The following is an 18,405-nucleotide window of genomic DNA, read 5'->3' on the forward strand; positions in this document are numbered from 1 at the left end:
GGGGGTTGGAGTGTTTTTTCGCTCTCTTGCTGGGAGCTGGAGAATTTAATTTGTCTGAATCCTGATCTGAAGAGTCCCTATCTGAAGATGAGGAATTAGCCATAGTGCTGTAGTTATGTTCAGCTATTCGTTTGTTGCGTAGTTTTTCAAACACATCCGCATGCAGATCCTCAGAGGTATCATCATTTACAACATTCTTTGTTTTAGCCTTAGATTTAGCTAATACCTTAGGATTAGTACTATCGGGGGCAGTTGATGTTTTATCAGACATCCAACCTTGAGAGTGCGCATATTCTAATATTTGTCCCGAAAAGGGTCCTAATGCTCTCACCAAGGCATCATTCACCGACTGCTGAACTCTACTGTCAAGCGCTTCCACTAGTTTAACCTCCAACCGGTTATCTGTATCGTCAGGATAATATCCTGCATCTTGGTCACTCCATTGAGCCATAGTATCCAAATAAAATAAATATGCACTCAGGCCAAGAAAAAAGGGGGAGTGAAAGAACCCCTTACAGGCACAAAATGAAATAATGAGGGAGAAAGCCTTTGATAATATGTGGAGGGAGCCGCCTGTTTGTCACTCTAGGCGCTGCCTGATTTATATTTTACAACCTAGATTATAATAAAAATGGGCGTCAGGGCGACACTTTGAAGACTGCCACTCCGGCACCAAAACCAGCCTGAATGCGCTCCAATCTACGAGCCGATCTCCACAAACCAGTTATGGGAAAGAGATCTGCTCGTAAAAGGCGCGCGCGCGCGTCTGACAACGTGCTGTCAGAGAAGACAGACTACGCGCGAGGCGCGTACAGTGTCCCCGCTCCCGCTCCATGGCAAATAATTACATAAGGGCAAAATCGATCAGAAAGAAGCCGATAAAAAGCAACGTGAAACGAGTAAAGCGAGTGGGATCGCGTCGCTATTATACAGTAATAAATCTATTCACAATCACAAATACTAATAAGAGAAAAAGTAAAAGGCACTTATCTGCTGCGAAGCAGCAAAGAAAGAGGATATGACGTTGAAGGTTATAGTTAATATGGACTAAGGTCACGACCGGTGATTGGGGCATGTGATGTTGGGTTTAGAGCATCATGGGATGTGTAGTTTTTTGTTTATTGTTATTTCATTGGCTGCTGTTTGAGTCATTAAAGAAAGAGATAGCATAATCTGAGCCTCCGGTCCTGACATAGAATTACAATTCCTCTAATAAATGAGAATCCATTTACCAGTCTCAGAAGGGCGAAAAACTAAGCTGGCCAAGCTAAGATTGTACTACTGAAAATCGACCCCCGGAATATGAGTATATCGAGAACAAAATATCGTAAGGTAGGTACAAATAGGGAAGTATAGATTTAACATTCCTAACTCCACATCTACATACTTTTCAAGGTATATGTATGTGTGAAGTTAGGTATAGAAAATCTAGACTTACCTGTTAATATTTTTTTTCAACACGCTACCCGCTCGATATTCAGGGTCCACTCCTCTTGCTGGGATTCAGACTCATTACCCGATTTTCTGTGGTGAGCGTTCAACTCATTGTGCTAAACTAGCTAATGCCCTGAGCTGCAGATAGATGTAAATAATGTGACTGGCTGTTTACAGATAGCCTACGAATTAATGTTTTAACATTATCAAATAACCCAATCTCAGGGATATGCGATCACGAACAGAACTGAAAACATATGTCTGGAACCAAATCCAGATTGGTTGGGTGTTTGCCCTTCCTCAGCTGGATATTTTTCCCCCAAGCACTAATGCGCAGACTTGGGGGATTTAACCTGAAATCTCAGCTTTACATTGCTATGAATTTCAGATTTGATGATGAAAGGTAAACACATTATTACTAAACCATCGTATTTAAATTGTATGGGGGAAAACATGTGGGCAGTTCTAAAACGGACCAGCCAAAGCCGTTCAGAGCTATAATGATTTTTAACTTCATGACAAAATTCTAATTTTTGGGCCTAGGTGGTCAGGAAAGAACAGAAGTTTTGACATGACCTACTCAGATATGACTATAAGTAAATTGTTCTGCTAAGTAGAGACACTGACTTACACACCAAACTTATTTCGTGTTCATAGAATAAACAACACCAATTAAAGACCCTGAATCACTTCACTCCGAACACGGAAAAATGCGCTCCTATTTGAAAAATTCATTTTTATAAAATGTTTATCAGCCAAGCCTTTGCAGCAATTCTCAGTTGCAGTTTCATATTTATAGGCAACAAAATGTTAAATATATAGGGGAGTATTCAATAGTTGGCGAATGGGGTAGTGCGTTGGCCAAGACCTTTTGATTTTTACTAAAACTCTATGTGTAATATACTTACTTATAGGAACTTTCAGCCTGCCATCTTCATCCGGTGGTCTGTTATTTTGTCATTCACTTTTTTGTTCCACCCACTACAGCGTACAGTATGAGGCGGTGGGTCACCCTGCCTCAGCTATTGGCTAACTTCCTGCCATTTCGCAAGGAGCACATCCACACATTAAGTAGTTCCCATATGTGCCAAAGACTACTATGGCAATGTATGCTTTTTGAGACCTAAAATATTTTTGTAGCTTGCTACTTGTTTTTTTTTTAGATTAAGGAGGATCCAGCATATTTCCCAACAATAAAGTTTTGCAAAGACCACGACACAAGTAAACAAATAATGCCAAAGCCAAAAGGCTAGCTGCCATTGCCAGATCTATTTGCTTTGCCAGTGCATGTCTACATTACACACCAGTTCACCAATCTGTAACTCAGTCATCACATATCCTCCACTGCTTATCATTAGCCGCTGTTCCGTCCTCACCCAAAAAAAGTACCCCAAAAACATAAAACATAAAAAACATATAAAGGAAACATTTGACAACCAATTCATCAGTTTTACTCCAGTAGCCTTTTACTAATAGTAATCGGTGACAGGCCTGAACACTGCTCTAATAAACTAAGCAAACACGAAACCTCTCAGCAGTAGTGCTTTTCGAAGAAGTGCTTATCAGTAGTGCAGCCAGCACCATGTTGTTCCTCCACTACTGCAGAAAAAACAAAAAAACAAGAAGTCTTTGGAAACCCTTGAGAAGAACTATGAGTTTCTGAGAAAAAAAAATAGCAGAACATTAACAATGTGCACTGACTGGTGGACAGAAATCCAACCACGGTGTGTTAAAAAAAAAATATGGCATTACAAATAAATTGAAAAGCAAACACCACAAAATCACAGCTATTTATTCACCATTCATTCATAGAAATTACTCCTAAACTTAAAGACATCTAATTTTAAGTAATTATTTAACATATTCTAAAACACACTTAACATGCAGTTAATAACAAGTTGTGTAAAAGAGATTAAAACAATTAAAAGAAAACATGTGAAGCGCTTCAATACTTCTGGGTCGAGTCCACTCTATATAAAACTGCAAAAAAATTAGGATAATCCAACTAAGTTTAAGTTAGAAAACAACTAACAAAACAAGTATATCAATAAGATATGTTTGCAGGCTAAATACTTAAGGAGTAAACTGAAAAAGCTAATTACATGTATTAGGGAGGACAGTTGATGTTCTTCTCTCCCATGACATTGAGATACAGTTGAGTGTGGTCCTCATATTAGAGAAAATTATAACACGTCTGCAAGGGAAAGAAATGCATTCCTCCTTTTTTGATCACTATAAGCTTGATTGTGTTTTTGTCTCTGCATGCTATTCGTAAACATCCTGGGTTTTCCAGGTACTCTTTATTCTAAGGAACCAGTGACATTGACCACACGTTGGTTGTTCAAGGGTATGATAAGATTTGGCGGTATAACAAATGTATGCAAAAAAGTGTGCATAGCAAAATAATGAAACTTTTGGCCTTTTGGTTCTAGCACCTTTAGTAACTGTACACCACTCAAATCTCGCATCAACAATCTAGGGGAAATTACTAGGCGCGATGGGTTTCCTTTCAGAAGCTCATCACCACTTGCACAGATGCATTCAGTGGATCACAGATTACATTTCAGAATCATTTTAATAAGGAAAGAAACTGTTCTAGTAGTGACACTGAGTGGGATGTTTTAGATAGCACAACCAATCAAGAGGATTATTTCAGCTGATGCAGATTTGACAATGGTGTTAAGCGGTTTTCCCCCATATGAACGTACATATCTTTCGCAGGAACAATTTCCTGTCAGTCTAACTTTTTGTTCCCATCCTTCTCCCCATTCAGCTTTGAAGAGCCCCGCCGCATTCCATGAACAGATCAAAAGTTTGGAACGTGCCAGGGTAAGAAAGTTCTCACTGGATGGGATTTTAACATTGTCCAGATCTATTTTTATCCAAAGCACTTGCGAACAAAAATGTTCTGATCATATTTTAAAATGCTAGTACAAACAAGTTGTTTCCCAGTAGTAGGAGTCCATGCACCACTCTTTCTTCAAAACCAGTCGGTGGTTTGTGTTGAGCAGACACGTCCTGCAAGTGAGTAAGTGTTAATTATGTTGGCGTGATTTAAGAAAATTCACCTTTGCATGTTGCGATGGTGATTGTGGTAGAAGCGACTAAGCACAGCATCTGGGTGGAAGGAAGCTGACCAGTCCAAACATATTAGCAATACCCAGGGTTCTTACATGTGGTTAATAGTCCAGGAGAAAAAATGCTGCACCCGTGGGTGTGTTTCCCGGAAGGAAAGTGGTCTGTTTGCCGTAGTTTTTACATGAAATCACCGCTAAATTATCACTGGTGGCATGCCTCTTAACCTAGCCAAAACGACTGCAGGTTTTTGTAGACAAAGACCAATTTTTTTGTGAAATTCGAATTTTCGGCGTCTCGTTCTTTTCTTAGTTATTTTCAACTAGTCAACTGCTTCTTCACATGGTGGATGCTTGCAAATTTCTCTTTCCAATAAGACTTTTATCCAAGTCATATGTCATATTCTGCACTGATAAAGTTGAAGGAGAAGATACATGTGATTCGTTCACGTAACTAATGTACCATTCAAGAAAGTAATGATTTATGTTTGCCCAAACTTTCTGGATTTCTGGATTAATTAGGAGCTATGCATCGGGGTATATTAATGCAGTTATAATATTTAGGGAACATCACTGACAACCCAGTACAAATTGACTTAGAACTTAAAAAAAAAAACGCTTGAGTGGGGTGCTCGGGGGAAGGGAGGAGAGAAAGAAAAAAACAATTAATTTTAAATTATTTGTTGATGAAGGCACTGTTGAGATGCCAATGAACATAGAGGATATTCAGGATCCATTACAGTGCTCTTAGGTTCAAGACTATGGCCCACAGGGTTCATAGGGACCACCCTCTGAGGCATGGCCTAAAGAATGTGTTCAGGTACTGTGTGCCAGTGTACAGCTTATGACTTCACAGAATACGTCAAGGATGACACTACACAATAAATCATCAGTGACATCACTGACCACATCTTCATTCACATCATCGTTTGCTTCACTAAAGTGCGAAATGATTGCTCTTTCACACATTCTTAAATTGACTTGGGAAATACAGCCCAAGAGTTAAAAATAACACTGCAGACTTCTTTCTGTAAGAAAGTCTATGCAAATATATGTTGTTAGTTAATGTGTACCTGTAAATGACGTCAGAAATGCCTCCAGGGACATCATAGGTAAAATTAAATATTGCATCACCATTATCCATGACATCTCATAAGATACGAATTACTCAAGTTTTCCAACTCTGTTGGTTGACAGTGTAAGCACAACCTTGCTATCTATATGCCCACTGCAGAAATATCTATAATTTGAAAGCAGAACTGCAGATGTCCATATCTAATTAATTTTTGGTAAGATATGTTTCCTCTAAATGTAACTGCATCAGTCTTCCCTTCTGTTTATACTCGTTTTAGACACACTTAACTGTCGACAGTAGTACCCCGTCCTTACAACTGCATTCAAGGGCCAGGCCTTGCACCCAGATTCCGCTGTAAATGGCTGCTAGCTTTGCCCTTCAGCATGTGGGTCAGGGATGCCAGGCCTCTTCATTCAGAACCAACTGGGAACAGTGAAAGAACGTATTCAGCTATCTCTAGTGGCGGGGTGAAAACATTAAGACCTATCCCAAGGCCAGGTCGTGCACCCAGAGCCTGCAAAGCCCAGGCAAATGTTGACCCAATGGGGTGCATGTGTGGTGAGAAATGCGTGCTGTCACACGCTGATTCATTCATTACTATGCTTCTAAAGTGGACAGTTAATCGGGGTGTCTTCGCTCTAGGTTCATTTCTTCATCATAGGAGATAAGCCTAAGGAGGTGAAAAGAATATTTAGCAGAATGTTTTGAAAAGAGGGATAGTCAGTGTTTGAGGATAAAGGTGTTCTGAAGAGCTGCTGTGCAGTTAGAGAACAAACTATCCACAGAAGAACAATAGACGTGTGAGGTATTAAGACGTGCGATGGAGACAGATCTCAAAAGAACAGACCCCAAGCCTCAGTAAAGGTCAGCTGTTATGGACAACTACAGCCTAATATGTAATGCCTGGAGGTGTCCTGCAGAAGCACCAGAAGAGATGGGGCGGGGAAGAGGGAGGGGCGAAATTGATGCAGTCTGGTGGTATTCAGAGATGCGAGGTTTGGACTCAATGGAAAAATTTGCAGGGATCTTAAAATGGTCTATAAGTCAAAAGTGCTGTTAAGAATTATTCTAACATTGAAATAGGTAGAAGGTGTATTAATTTGTGCTGTCAAATGTTTATTTTTGAGCAAAAGAAAATGCTAATAAAATGTGTTATTAAAAGGACAGTATAGTGGCACATATTTATCAATATGCTGCAGCCCGGTGCACAGTATGCAGTGTCTTGAAGTCGCTAACTTTTCAGAAATAAAAACGGATTTAATGCAGCCCATGTCAAAGGAGACAGTCCATATCAGCTGACGCCTGTGTAGCAGCTTGGAATGGGAAAAGGTACCTAAATCAGGCGAAAGGCCCAAATGTATTAGGTCACTAAAACCTTCACCATTCTAGACTAGCCTATTTTTATCCATGGCAGCAATGAGAACCTTCTGTGTGTTAAGCATTCAGCAGAAGTCACATTCGGCCCTGACTAGACCAGCTATCTCCTACAAACACCATGACCAGAGAGCATTAACCATTCTCTAATATTTGGCTTGACTCTGGAGATGGGAGATAGTTTTTTAGATCACTAGGGTCTTTGGATGGCTTTTTTCAGCACATTTATCACAGATGCTTATTTTATTCAAGCGAAAACACTAGCTGTAGCAAAGGAGCGATTTGGATTGCTGTAAATGAAAGGTGCTGTAGTAGTGGAGACTTGCCAACGTTGGAAGAGGGCAGGAATCCCGGGAAGACCTCGAACTAACTGAGTCAAAGCTTTCAGTAATGTTTTCTTCTGATGGAGTGAAGATGTGATCAAGACATAGAACTGCAATTCGTATCAAGTTTAGAGTGACAGACAAGAAAAAGCATCAGGGTGGCTCTATAAAGGTTGAAAACAAAGACGACACCTCTGCCCCTACAGGAGGTCCAATTGCCATGGTAGATAACCAAGTCAGGTCCCCAGGTCAATTTCAGGAGCGGGAAACTTTGCAAAGATCAGTCTAATTAGTGCCTCACAGATCTAAATGAAGGCTGATTGCCACGTGATACTCTGCATTGTTGTGCTTAAGGAATGATCTAAGACTACACAGAGGGGTGTTGAATGAATTCAAGTGCTGTTAGGTTCCTTGAGTAAAGTGCAGCAGTTACAGTGCGAGTCAGGGCATCCCTGTCAAGGGAGGGCGGGAGGAAATATAAAGAATAGAAATAGAGCAAATAGAGACAAGTGAATAACAAAAAACACAAATTCTCTCTTTTCTGATAAAGAACTTATTTTGGTCAAGAAAATCACCCAATAGTAGTGCCTATGTCTTCAGAATATTTATGTCAATAAAAAAACAAAAATTAACACCCTACAATCCATAAATAACAACATATGGCCAAGGACATTTTACATTATTCCACTGTGATTACATTATTCCACAGTGATGTCATCAGTACTTTCTGTGGTAAGTATAATGTGTGATGGCATTAGTGATGCCTTTGATGTAATTTGTGATATCATCTGTCTCTTACATCATATTTGAGTCAAAAGCAGTGCAGTTGTTGGGGAAGGTAGGAGTATATGGCAGAGGTGCAAGTTACGTTTGTGTATTTAACCACAACTGTCCACTTTCAGACGTTTTTCAATTTTAGCACTTAATCATAACTTCCCTTCTTTTTAACTGTTTCTAAGAGAATTATATAATATGTATCAGGCATCTTCTTTGTAGTATGATACAGTAATTCCTTCAGAGGGTTCTTGATGAACTGATATACCATGAGGCGAAGTCAGCAGAAGTCAGCTTTGTTGATCTTCATTAATTTTACGTGTTTTTTTAACTTTTATATTACGTGTTTCATTATGGTCAGTTGACAAAAAGTATTTATATTAATTAGTTTAGAGCACAGCTATTAAACAGTTATGTATTGCTTATGATGTTAAATGTAACTGATACATTTATAGGCAGGGCTCTTTCACACCCCGCTATTTATTAATGTGCGACGAAATAATCTCTTACTAAATATTTACAAACATGAAAAATCAGAAATAAGGAAGGAGAAATGCGGAAGGGCCACCTATTGCCCCACTATAATTTTAATAAGGTGTTGTAAAGCAGGAAGCCCTGCTATTTTATTTTGTTACTTTATGTAGAATCATTAAAATGTTTTTCCACAGTTTTTAAAAATAGTTTCTTAATTGTTTGTAATATTTTTACAGTATTCAGTATTATTTAAATGATACTGTGCCACATTTTAAAAAAAAACTTTTTAGCACTAATCTTTATTTTAAGCCTTTATTTTCATTTTTTTCCCTAGTAATTACCCCTTTTTATTAATATTAAACAGCATTTTAACATGAGACGTTTCCTAAAGGGTAACTCCTCTAACTGAGCTGTTTGTTGTTTTTTTTGTTTTTTTTTAAGACTGAAAACTTTCTGAAGCACAAAATTCGCAGCAGACCTGAGCGTTCCGAGCTGGTCAGGATGCACATACTTGAAGGTACATTTGAATTGCTTTATGCTGCGTTTTTTTCTATAACCATTCTTGTGGTTGTTCAGCTCAGCGTTGTTACAGAACGCATACCCACACTGAGTGCACCGCGGGGCGATAATGCATGTAATGATTCCTGTTTTTGCAGATCAGGTTTGCCCTAAGGACTTATGATTATGATTAGGTCTTGCGTTATGGGTTCACTTTGGGGGAGGTCGGTGCTGCACTGAAAACGCTGGTTCTCATGTTGTTGTGCCTAAGGTGATATTAAGGAATGTGATGTATGCATACTCAAATATCTACTTCGAATGTGAGAAGGGTAGGGTTTATTGATTTTTTGTTCGAAACTGCTGTTTGAGGGGAAACAACGTAAATTTGTGAGCATTGTCACATCACTGTTTGCTGACAACACAGCAGGGGTTCTTCAAAGCAGGCAAATGGGTTGGCAGAATGTGTTCTGCCTCATTAATATCTGTAGGAATGTTGTTTATTATTTGGGTTGGAAATAGGTCCACCTCTAAGGGTAAGACTACAACCTTCTACATGTCACACAAATTAAATTAAATAAACCTGTGCTCAGTCACTGGAAACAAGTCACCAAGCAGTTATGCTTAAATCAAAGTCACTGTGTAAAGTATTAAGTATTAAGCAGTGCGCACACAGTAAACAAAGATACAAAAAGCACAAAATTCCACAACCAACCAATTTTAAAAATAAGAATAAATTGTATGAGTAAAATAAGAGCAAAACCAGAGATATTATTTTTTTAAAGATTTAAGTGAAAAGAGCACCAAAAAGCACAAAGCACATTAATAGTCTATGGATGCAGTAGACTGAGACCTAGTGTGGTTTGAGGCCAACCGCGATTGAGCCCTGGTCTGGTACACTAAGTGGACTGATCCCGGTGAATGTCTGGAAGTCATAAGTTTGAAAAAGGTAAAAAGTCTGATTCCAAAAAAGGACTTTGCCATTTTTTTTTTTTATTAAAAACTGTCTCCCTTAGGGATAAATCTGAATTGTAGCATCCGAGGTGGCACTGCGAATCGTTGGTTCCATTAAGGCTCTGGAGCTCTTGAGATTTTTGCTTGAAAAAGTTTGTAAGTCTCAAAACAGAGAATGGCTTTGTAATTTCTTACTAGATGCTGAAGCCTTTCAGGTGGATGAATCTGAAGTTCAAGCTGAAGCCATAGGTACTTTTTGCACTGGGTCACTTTGGATCTGGAACAAGAGTTAAAAGTTTCTAAATGTTTTACTGGTGTCCACACACACATCGAAGTACACTTCTGAGCCCTCCAGTACCTTGGGGAGGCACCTAAAGACTATCAGGGTGCCAGGCAAAGGTCACCAGCAAAGTCCAGTACACGTTGCAGTTACCACTGGTCACCTAGGAATTGTATGAAAATAGTTTATTTGTGGGTCCCTGTAGCCTCAAAGGTCGGGTAAATTACCATTAGAGCCCACTTCTTTATCATAGGTACAAGAGGGAGCAGATCAAGTCCTTTAGATGCCCTCAAACGTCACAGACAGCAGGTCCAGTCCTCTTCGTTCTTCCACAGTTCCAGAAAGTGTCTCAGGAAAGCTGGGTAAGGTCTAGCTATGTAGAGTTCACCAGGAGTGAGTGTGGAAGACTCTTGGGCACTACTTAACCATTGGGGTAACAGTTATTGAGGCCCTGCCCACATTTTTAGTCGTTTCTGCTTGCCCTACTGCAAACAATCCCACAGTGCCTTTCGCCCTCAAAATCAAAGCTGGGGAAAACTTTCTTCCCTTGTCCAGAGCCTGTGTGCCCACACAGATGTGTGGCCCGAGTAATGAGCCTTCACCTACTCAATGGGCAATCAAAACCGGTTGTGGGGGATAGGCTGTCCTCCCACTGAGTTTTGTGCCAGCATGGCCAGAGGGACAAAAGCTGAGGAACTTCCAGGTGTCACCTGACATTTATTTGTGTTGGGCAATGCCTCTTTGAAATAAATTAAGTTCCTGGACTCCGTCAACTGGTCTGCTGGACAGGGGAAGAAAACACTTTCCCACTCCCAAGCTGTTGTCTCTGCTTTGGGAGACATTTTCACACCTAATTCAGGCCAAGCATCGGGATGCAGGTTATTGGGGAGCAAATGTAAATTAGTCTCCAGCAGCTTCAGGCATGGTAAAGGTAGCATTTTAAAAGTTCCATATCCCATATATTTAATAAAAAACTAACTTTACCATTACGTTAGATTTTTATTTAAGATAAAAATAAGGTAGTGAAAGGAGCCTCTAGTTGGACAGGTCAACATTTAAAGATTAAATTGTATAATACTTTGACTTTTCCTGTGTGCTGGCTACATCCTGGCCAGTGACAATGTCATGTTTGGCGTATTCACTGGGGAAGCATGCCATTTCTAATGTCAAACATATTCTACTCTTAAATATTATGCACCATACCTTGTGGTAGCAAAGTGTTTGGGTGGTTGAGTTATTTAATATTTAAAATCAGGTTTACTTACCTGTCAAAAGGATGATTTAAATAGGCTTCTACATCAGAAATTATGATAATGCTGTCAGGGTAGGCCTAAAGCCATGTTTTCACTGCACTGTCACTGTAGTAGATTGGGAAATAGGTCCTCCACTTATTGCATTTAGCTTTCCATGGGCCCTGTACTATGGCATTATGTTCCCATGGCCTCTGTACCATATACTCTGGCCTTATAGGAAAGATTAATGTGCCATTTGGTGTTTCAGACAGTTTCAAAAGGCCTTAGGGGTCAGAACACTGTATAGCAGTGGCCTAGTTTTAAATTTCAAGAATAACTTCAGACGAGTCCCAGACAAAAATGAAAAACCGAAGGTAGCCATCTGAAAAGGGGTTGACTTTACTACAATAGCTCAATCCAACTTCTTAATAATTTACTTTATAGTATTTGTCATAATTAATTACAAAATCTAATAATACTATATGTTCACATAAGACTTTACAGAGGTTGTCAAAAGTTTTATTTTTTAAATGTTTTATTTATAAAAGAGATTTTGAACTAGAAACACAATTACATTCAGGGCACAGCAAACAGTGTACGAACTAGGACATCTAAGTATTAAACAAATAGGTAATATTTTTGGAAAAAGTTGTCATCGAAGTTACCTGAAAAATCTCCCTACATAGCAAATATTCTAGACAGATTTTCTCCTGACTAGATCAGGGGTCTCCACCCTATTTTGTAATACGAGCTACTTACGTTCTCTGAAAAATCATTGCAAGCTACTAATATTATCATTTTGTTCTAGTGACCACATCATACAAGATTACATTAACCTCTTAAGTGCGGGTCACGACCAGTGGCCGACACCAGGAAGGGCATTAATAAATCCGAGGATTTTTTTTATTCCCCCCCCCCCCCCCCCCCCCGGGAGACACGGAAGTTACAGTGTCTCCCCCCGCCCCTTTTGCGCTGACGTTGCAAAGGTGTTTTCCCCATGAAAGCAGGAAGCAGCCTTGCGGCCGCTTCCTGCTTTCATGGGGAAAACGGCCTTTTACACGTTCGGGAAGGCCTCGTAAGAAAGGGGAGAGTCTCCCCTTTCTTACGAGGCCTTCCTGAAAGTGTTTCCTGGCCCCCGATCGCAGCACAGCTGCGATCGGGGGCCAGGAAACCCCACTAGACACCAGGGATTTCACTTTTGGGGGGCGGCCCCCCCCCCGGAAAATGGGCCGCCCCCCCCCCCCCCCCCGGCATAATTTTCTTTAAAAAAAAAAAAGGTAGGTGCCCCCTGGGGGGGGAGGGGGGGGGGGCGCGATTGCCCCCCCAGGGGATTTAAAAAAAAAAAAAAAAAATGAAATGACAGGGGGTCGCCCGTGGGCAGGGTGACCCCCTGTGGGGGCAATTTTTTTTTTAGATGTTGTAGGGTTTCCCTGGGGGCCATTTTGGCCCCCAAGGAAACCATACAACAACTAAAAAAAAATATATGTATATATCTATATATATATATCTATGTAGATAGATATATCTAGGTACATGGATATATCTATAGATATATCTATGTAGATATATATTTATATATATATATATATATATATATATAGGTAGATCTGTATCAAAGAGATTTATAAAGCGCGCTACTCACCTGTGAGGGTCTCAAGGCGCTAGGGGGGGAGGGGGGGAGGGAAAGGGGCTAGGAGGTTCACTGTTCAAAAAGCCAGATTTTGAGGCCCTTCCTGAAAAGAAGTAGGTTTTGGGTCTTGCGAATGTGGGTTGTGAGTGCGTTCCATGTTTTGGGTGCAATGTAGGAGAAGGATCTGCCCCCGGTGGTGGTGTGTTTGATGCGGGGGACAGAGGCGAGAGAGAGGTCAGCTGAACGGACGTTTCGTGTGGGGGTGTGGAAGGTGACTCTTGTTGAGGTAGGCAGGGCCTGTGTTGTGGAGTGATTTGTGTGTGAGGATGAGGATCTTGAAGGTGATCCTTTTGTCAATGGGGAGCCAGTGGAGGGATTTGAGGTGTGGAGAGATGTGTTCGTGTCGGTGGAGGTCGAGGATGAGTCGTGCTGCTGAGTTCTGGATGCGTGTAGTTTGCACTTGAGTTTTAGAGTGGTGCCGGCGTAGAGGGCGTTTCTGTAATCAAGCCTGCTGCTGATGAGTGTGTGAGTGACAGTTTTTCTGGTCTCTGTGGGGATCCATTTGAATGTTTTTCAGTATACGGAGTTTGTTGAAGCATGAGGAGGTAAGAGCGTTGATTTGTTGGGTCATAGAGAGGGAGGAGTCTAGGATGATGCTGAGGTTGCGTGCGTAGTTGGCGGGGTGGGTGCAGGGCCTAGCGTGGTGGGCCACCATGGGGGGTCCCAGGTTTTTTTGGTGAGGGCCAAAGAGGATTATTTCGGTTTTGCTTGAGTTGAGTTTCAGGTGGTTGGCTGTCATATATACATCACTTTTGTCAATATGTGTGTGGTTTCCCTGGGGGGAAAAGGGTCCGACTTGTCTAGTGGCAGTTTTAGTGCCATAAAGAAGCGCAGAAGGTTTATATGCCTACTGCAAAGAGCACATCTGTATTTTATGTAAATAGCTGAGTACATTAGTAAAGTCTATGGAGAGATGAAGGGCACTTTTGCTGGGTGGTAATGAGGGAATCCGAGGAGGAGGGAGTGGGAGCGCCAATAATGATTGTTGGACTGGGCGCAGGAGGTGCTAAAGACTGTGACGAATGGTATGTTACAAGGTGTTTTTTGAGTGTCTTGAAAGTACGTGCTGATTGAGGGAAGAAGCGCAGGTAAGGTGGCCTCTACTGTTGCACGTATTTCACACACACCATCGATTTTGTGACTGTCTACGTAGGCTAGTGTTTTAGAGCAACAGTTTAGCCAATAGCAGAGATGGCATCTTGATGGATGACTGCTGCCTGCACTCGGGTTATAGAGGACCGCTCTGACATAGGATCAGAGACTGAGACATCAGATACTGAGACAGCATCTGAGGGATAGGACAATGGCGCAGACTCTGGGAGTGATTTTTCAGTCAGAGGAGTCCCATTCGAAAACTCCTCTTCCAGTACATTATGAGGGAGGTGATGAGAACAGTCCTGCTGTCCCTTCGCAAGCTGTTCGTGCAACTGGGTAATAGTGGGTTAGGCCAACCCAGAGAGCAGGTGAATGCGGCGGCAAGCAGAGAGAGAGTGCTCTCTTGGGAGCTCACCAATTTAGTTCAGCCCCAAATTCCACCACCCAAATCATATTGTGGAGACATCAAAATTGTCTATGGCAAAACAAACTGGTTTTGTAAGGCAGGCACCTGTGTTTTTGGTCCTGGATTTGGCGGCCATATAGAGAAACACACTAAACCCAAACATTTCTGGAAACTAGACATTCGGGGGAGTCCACAGAGGTGTGACTTGTGTGGATTCCCCAAAGTTTTCTTACCCAGAATACCCTGCAAAGCTGAAATGTTGAAAAAAAACTCTATTTTTCTCGCATTTCTGTCACACAAACTACAGGAATATGCTGGGATCCACAACATTCCTACCACCCAGCGACTCCTCACCTGTCCTGATAAAAACACTACCCCACTTAAGTGCCTACACCTAGTGCCTGTGTCAGGGATGGATCACCCCAGGGTCAACAGCTGCCTCACTTAAGGACCAACATTGACCGTTGTGTGATCTATTCCTGTCGCAGGCACCAGGCCTAACCACACAAGTGAGGTATCATATTTATCGGGAGACTTGGGGGAACGCTGGGTGGAAGGAAATTTGTGGCTCCTCTCAGATTCCAGAACTTTCTGTCACCGAAATGTGAGGAAAACGTGGTATTTTAGCCACATTTTGAGGTTTGCAAAGGATTCTGGGTAACAGAACCTGGTCCGAGCCCCACAAGTCACCTCATCTTGGATTCCCCTGGGTTTCTAGTTTTCAAAAATGTGCTGGTTTGCTAGGTTTCCCCAGGTGCCGGCTGAGCTAGAGGCCAAAATCCACAGGTAGGCACTGTTTTCTATGAAAAAATGTGATGTGTCCACGTTCTGTTTTGGGGCATTTCCTGTCGCGGGCGCTAGGCCTACCCACACAAGTGAGGTATCATTTTTATCGGGAGACTTGGGGGAACGCCGGGTGGAAGGAAATTTGTGGCTCCTCTCAGATTCCAGAACTTTCTGTCACCGAAATGTGAGGAAAACTTGTTTTTTTAGCCACTTTTTGAGGTTTGCAAAGGATTCTGGGTAACAGAACCTGGTCCGAGCCCCGCGAGTCACCCCTCCTTGGATTGCCCTAGGTCTCTAGTTTTCAGAAATGTACAGGTTTGGTAGGTTTCCCTAGGTGCCGGCTGAGCTAGAGGCCAAAATCTACAGGTAGGCACTTCTCAAAAAACACCTCTGTTTTCTTCCAAAAATTTGGATGTGTCCACGTTGCGCTTTGGGGCGTTTCCTGTCGCGGGCGCTAGGCCTACCCACACAAGTGAGGTATCATTTTTATCGGGAGACTTGGGGGAACGCCAGGTGGAAGGAAATGTGTGGCTCCTCTCAGATTCCAGAACTTTCTGTCACCGAAATGTGAGGAAAAACTTGTTTTTTTAGCCACTTTTTGAGGTTTGCAAAGGATTCTGGGTAACAGAACCTGGTCCGAGCCCCGCAAGTCACCCCTCCTTGGATTCCCCTAGGTCTCTAGTTTTCAGAAATGCACAGGTTTGGTAGGTTTCCCTATGTGCCGGCTGAGCTAGAGGCCAAAATCTACAGGTAGGCACTTTGGAAAAAACAGCTGTGTATTCTATAAAAAAAATAGGATGTGTCCATGTTGTGTTTTGGGGCATTTCCTGTCGCGGGCACTAGGCCTACCCACACAAGTGAGGTATCATTTTTATCGGGAGACTTGGGGGAACACAGAATAGCAAAACAAGTGTTATTGCCCCTTATCTTTCTCTACATTTTTTCCTTCCAAATATAAGAGAGTGTGTAAAAAAGACGTCTATTTGAGAAATGCCCTGCAATTCACATGCTAGTATGGGCACCTCGGAATTCAGCGATGTGCAAATAACCACTGCTCCTCAAAACCTTATCTTGATCCCATTTTGGAAATGCAAAGGTTTTCTTGATACCTCTTTTTCACTCTTCATATTTCAGCAAATGAATTGCTGTATACCCAGTATAGAATGAAAACCAACTGCAGGGTGCAGCTCATTTATTGGCTCTGGGTACCTAGGGTTCTTGATGAACCTACAAGCCCTTTATATCCCCGCAACCAGAAGAGTCCAGCAGACAAAACGGTATATTGCTTTCAGAAATCTGACATCGCAGGAAAAAGTTACAGAGTAAAACATAAAGAAAAATGGCTGTTGTTTTCAGTTCAATTTCAATATTTTTTTATTTCAGCTGTTATTTTCTGTAGGAAAACCTTGTAGGATCTACACAAATGACCCCTTGCTGAATTCAGAATTTTGTCTAGTTTTCAGAAATGTTTAGCATTCCGGGATCCAGCATTGGTTTCACACCCATTCCTGTCACTAACTGGAAGGAGGCTGAAAGCACCAAATATAGTAGAAATGGGGTATGTCCCAGTAAAATGCCAAATTTGTGTTGAAAAATTTGGTTTTCTGATTCAAGTCTGCCCGTTCCTGAAAGGTGGGAAGATAGTGATTTCAGCACCAGAAACCCTTTGTTGATGGCATTTTCAGGGAAAAAACCACAAGCCTTCTTCGGCAGCCCTTTTTTCCCATTTTTTGGAAAAAACTAAATTTTCACTGTATTTTGGCTATTTTCTTGGTCTCCTCCAGGGGAAACCACCAACTCTGGGTACCATTAGAATCCCTAGGATGTTGGAAAAAAAGGACGCAAATTTGGCGTGGTTAGCTTATGTGGACAAAAAGTTATGAAGCCCTAAGCGCAAACTACCCCAAATAGCCAAAAAAGGGCTCAGCACTGGGGGGGGGAAAGGCCCAGCAGCTAAGGGGTTAATGACTACCAATGCAGGATTATCAGCAGTAATCACCCAGTGCATAAAGAAGAGTTGACAGCTATAATGTAAAAAAGGTTTTATCAGTTTGGAATGCCTCTACACGGCTAATACAAAACAGCCATAGTAGTAGTGCACCAATTTTGTAATAAGTCTCCGCAACCCCACATGATTTATCACTCAAAGATCAGCTTTAAATATAACATGACATAACGTGTATTTGTAAAGTACACATTTTCCTAAAAGGGTACCTTGGACCTGAAATACATGTAACCCAGGTCAGCGACCGTAATTGTTGAATTGGAAATTCAAATTTAAATTCATCCATTTTCCTTCAGACATCAGCTTGTGAGGCCTGAAAATACACATTTTTGTCTTGTTAACACGCTTTTCAATTGTGTTATACATTTATTAATTCAACCAAGCAAACACTTCTAATATAGTATGGTGGCCCGCACACAGGAGAGATACTTACAGGTAGCTGAAGAGCTATCTGTAGCTCACGAGCTACTGTTGCAGAAGCCTACACTATTTTCACTTTTCCTGTCATCATTGGAAACCCAGGGCTAACCATTTCAATGTTAAAGAATCAACAATGTGTAAACACTCTTCATTTTTTTAAACTGAATGATTTGGCATTTCCGTGAATTTTCATGTTTAACTCTAGCCAGATCTCAGTGGTAACTGTAGCAATCACAGATTCTGAAGAACCAAAGATTTTTCTCCTCAGAATATCTCCCAGGTACCATACTGGATTGGGAACTTTTACATAGTAGATGTCCCGCACGCCAGTAAGTGTAATGATGTGGCTTCACATTGGTCGGCTCCATACCACCATGAAAATGTTGGAGAAGAGACACACATAAATGCTACCACTGTGAACTGACATGAGTCCCTTTCTTTCTGTGCCTTCTGACATGGACCAGGAGCTTCTCTTCTGAATTTTTGGGGTATGCTAACAATTTCCTAAACTTCT

The 18,405-nt window shown here is 41.4% G+C and overlaps 1 protein-coding gene across 1 annotated transcript in view; it reads left to right on the plus strand.

The window, feature by feature from the left end:
- The window catches only part of MRTFB (myocardin related transcription factor B), a 314,132-nt gene that overhangs the window by 122,511 nt on the left and 173,216 nt on the right, over window positions 1-18,405 (plus strand). Inside the window, exons 3-4 of the mRNA XM_069210422.1 lie at window positions 4,208-4,263; window positions 8,970-9,045. Of these exons, the coding sequence (XP_069066523.1) occupies window positions 4,208-4,263; window positions 8,970-9,045 (132 nt within the window). The remainder of the gene's footprint in view (window positions 1-4,207; window positions 4,264-8,969; window positions 9,046-18,405) is intronic.

Source organism: Pleurodeles waltl, chromosome 10, assembly GCF_031143425.1.
Source record: "Pleurodeles waltl isolate 20211129_DDA chromosome 10, aPleWal1.hap1.20221129, whole genome shotgun sequence".
NCBI lineage: Eukaryota > Metazoa > Chordata > Amphibia > Caudata > Salamandridae > Pleurodeles > Pleurodeles waltl.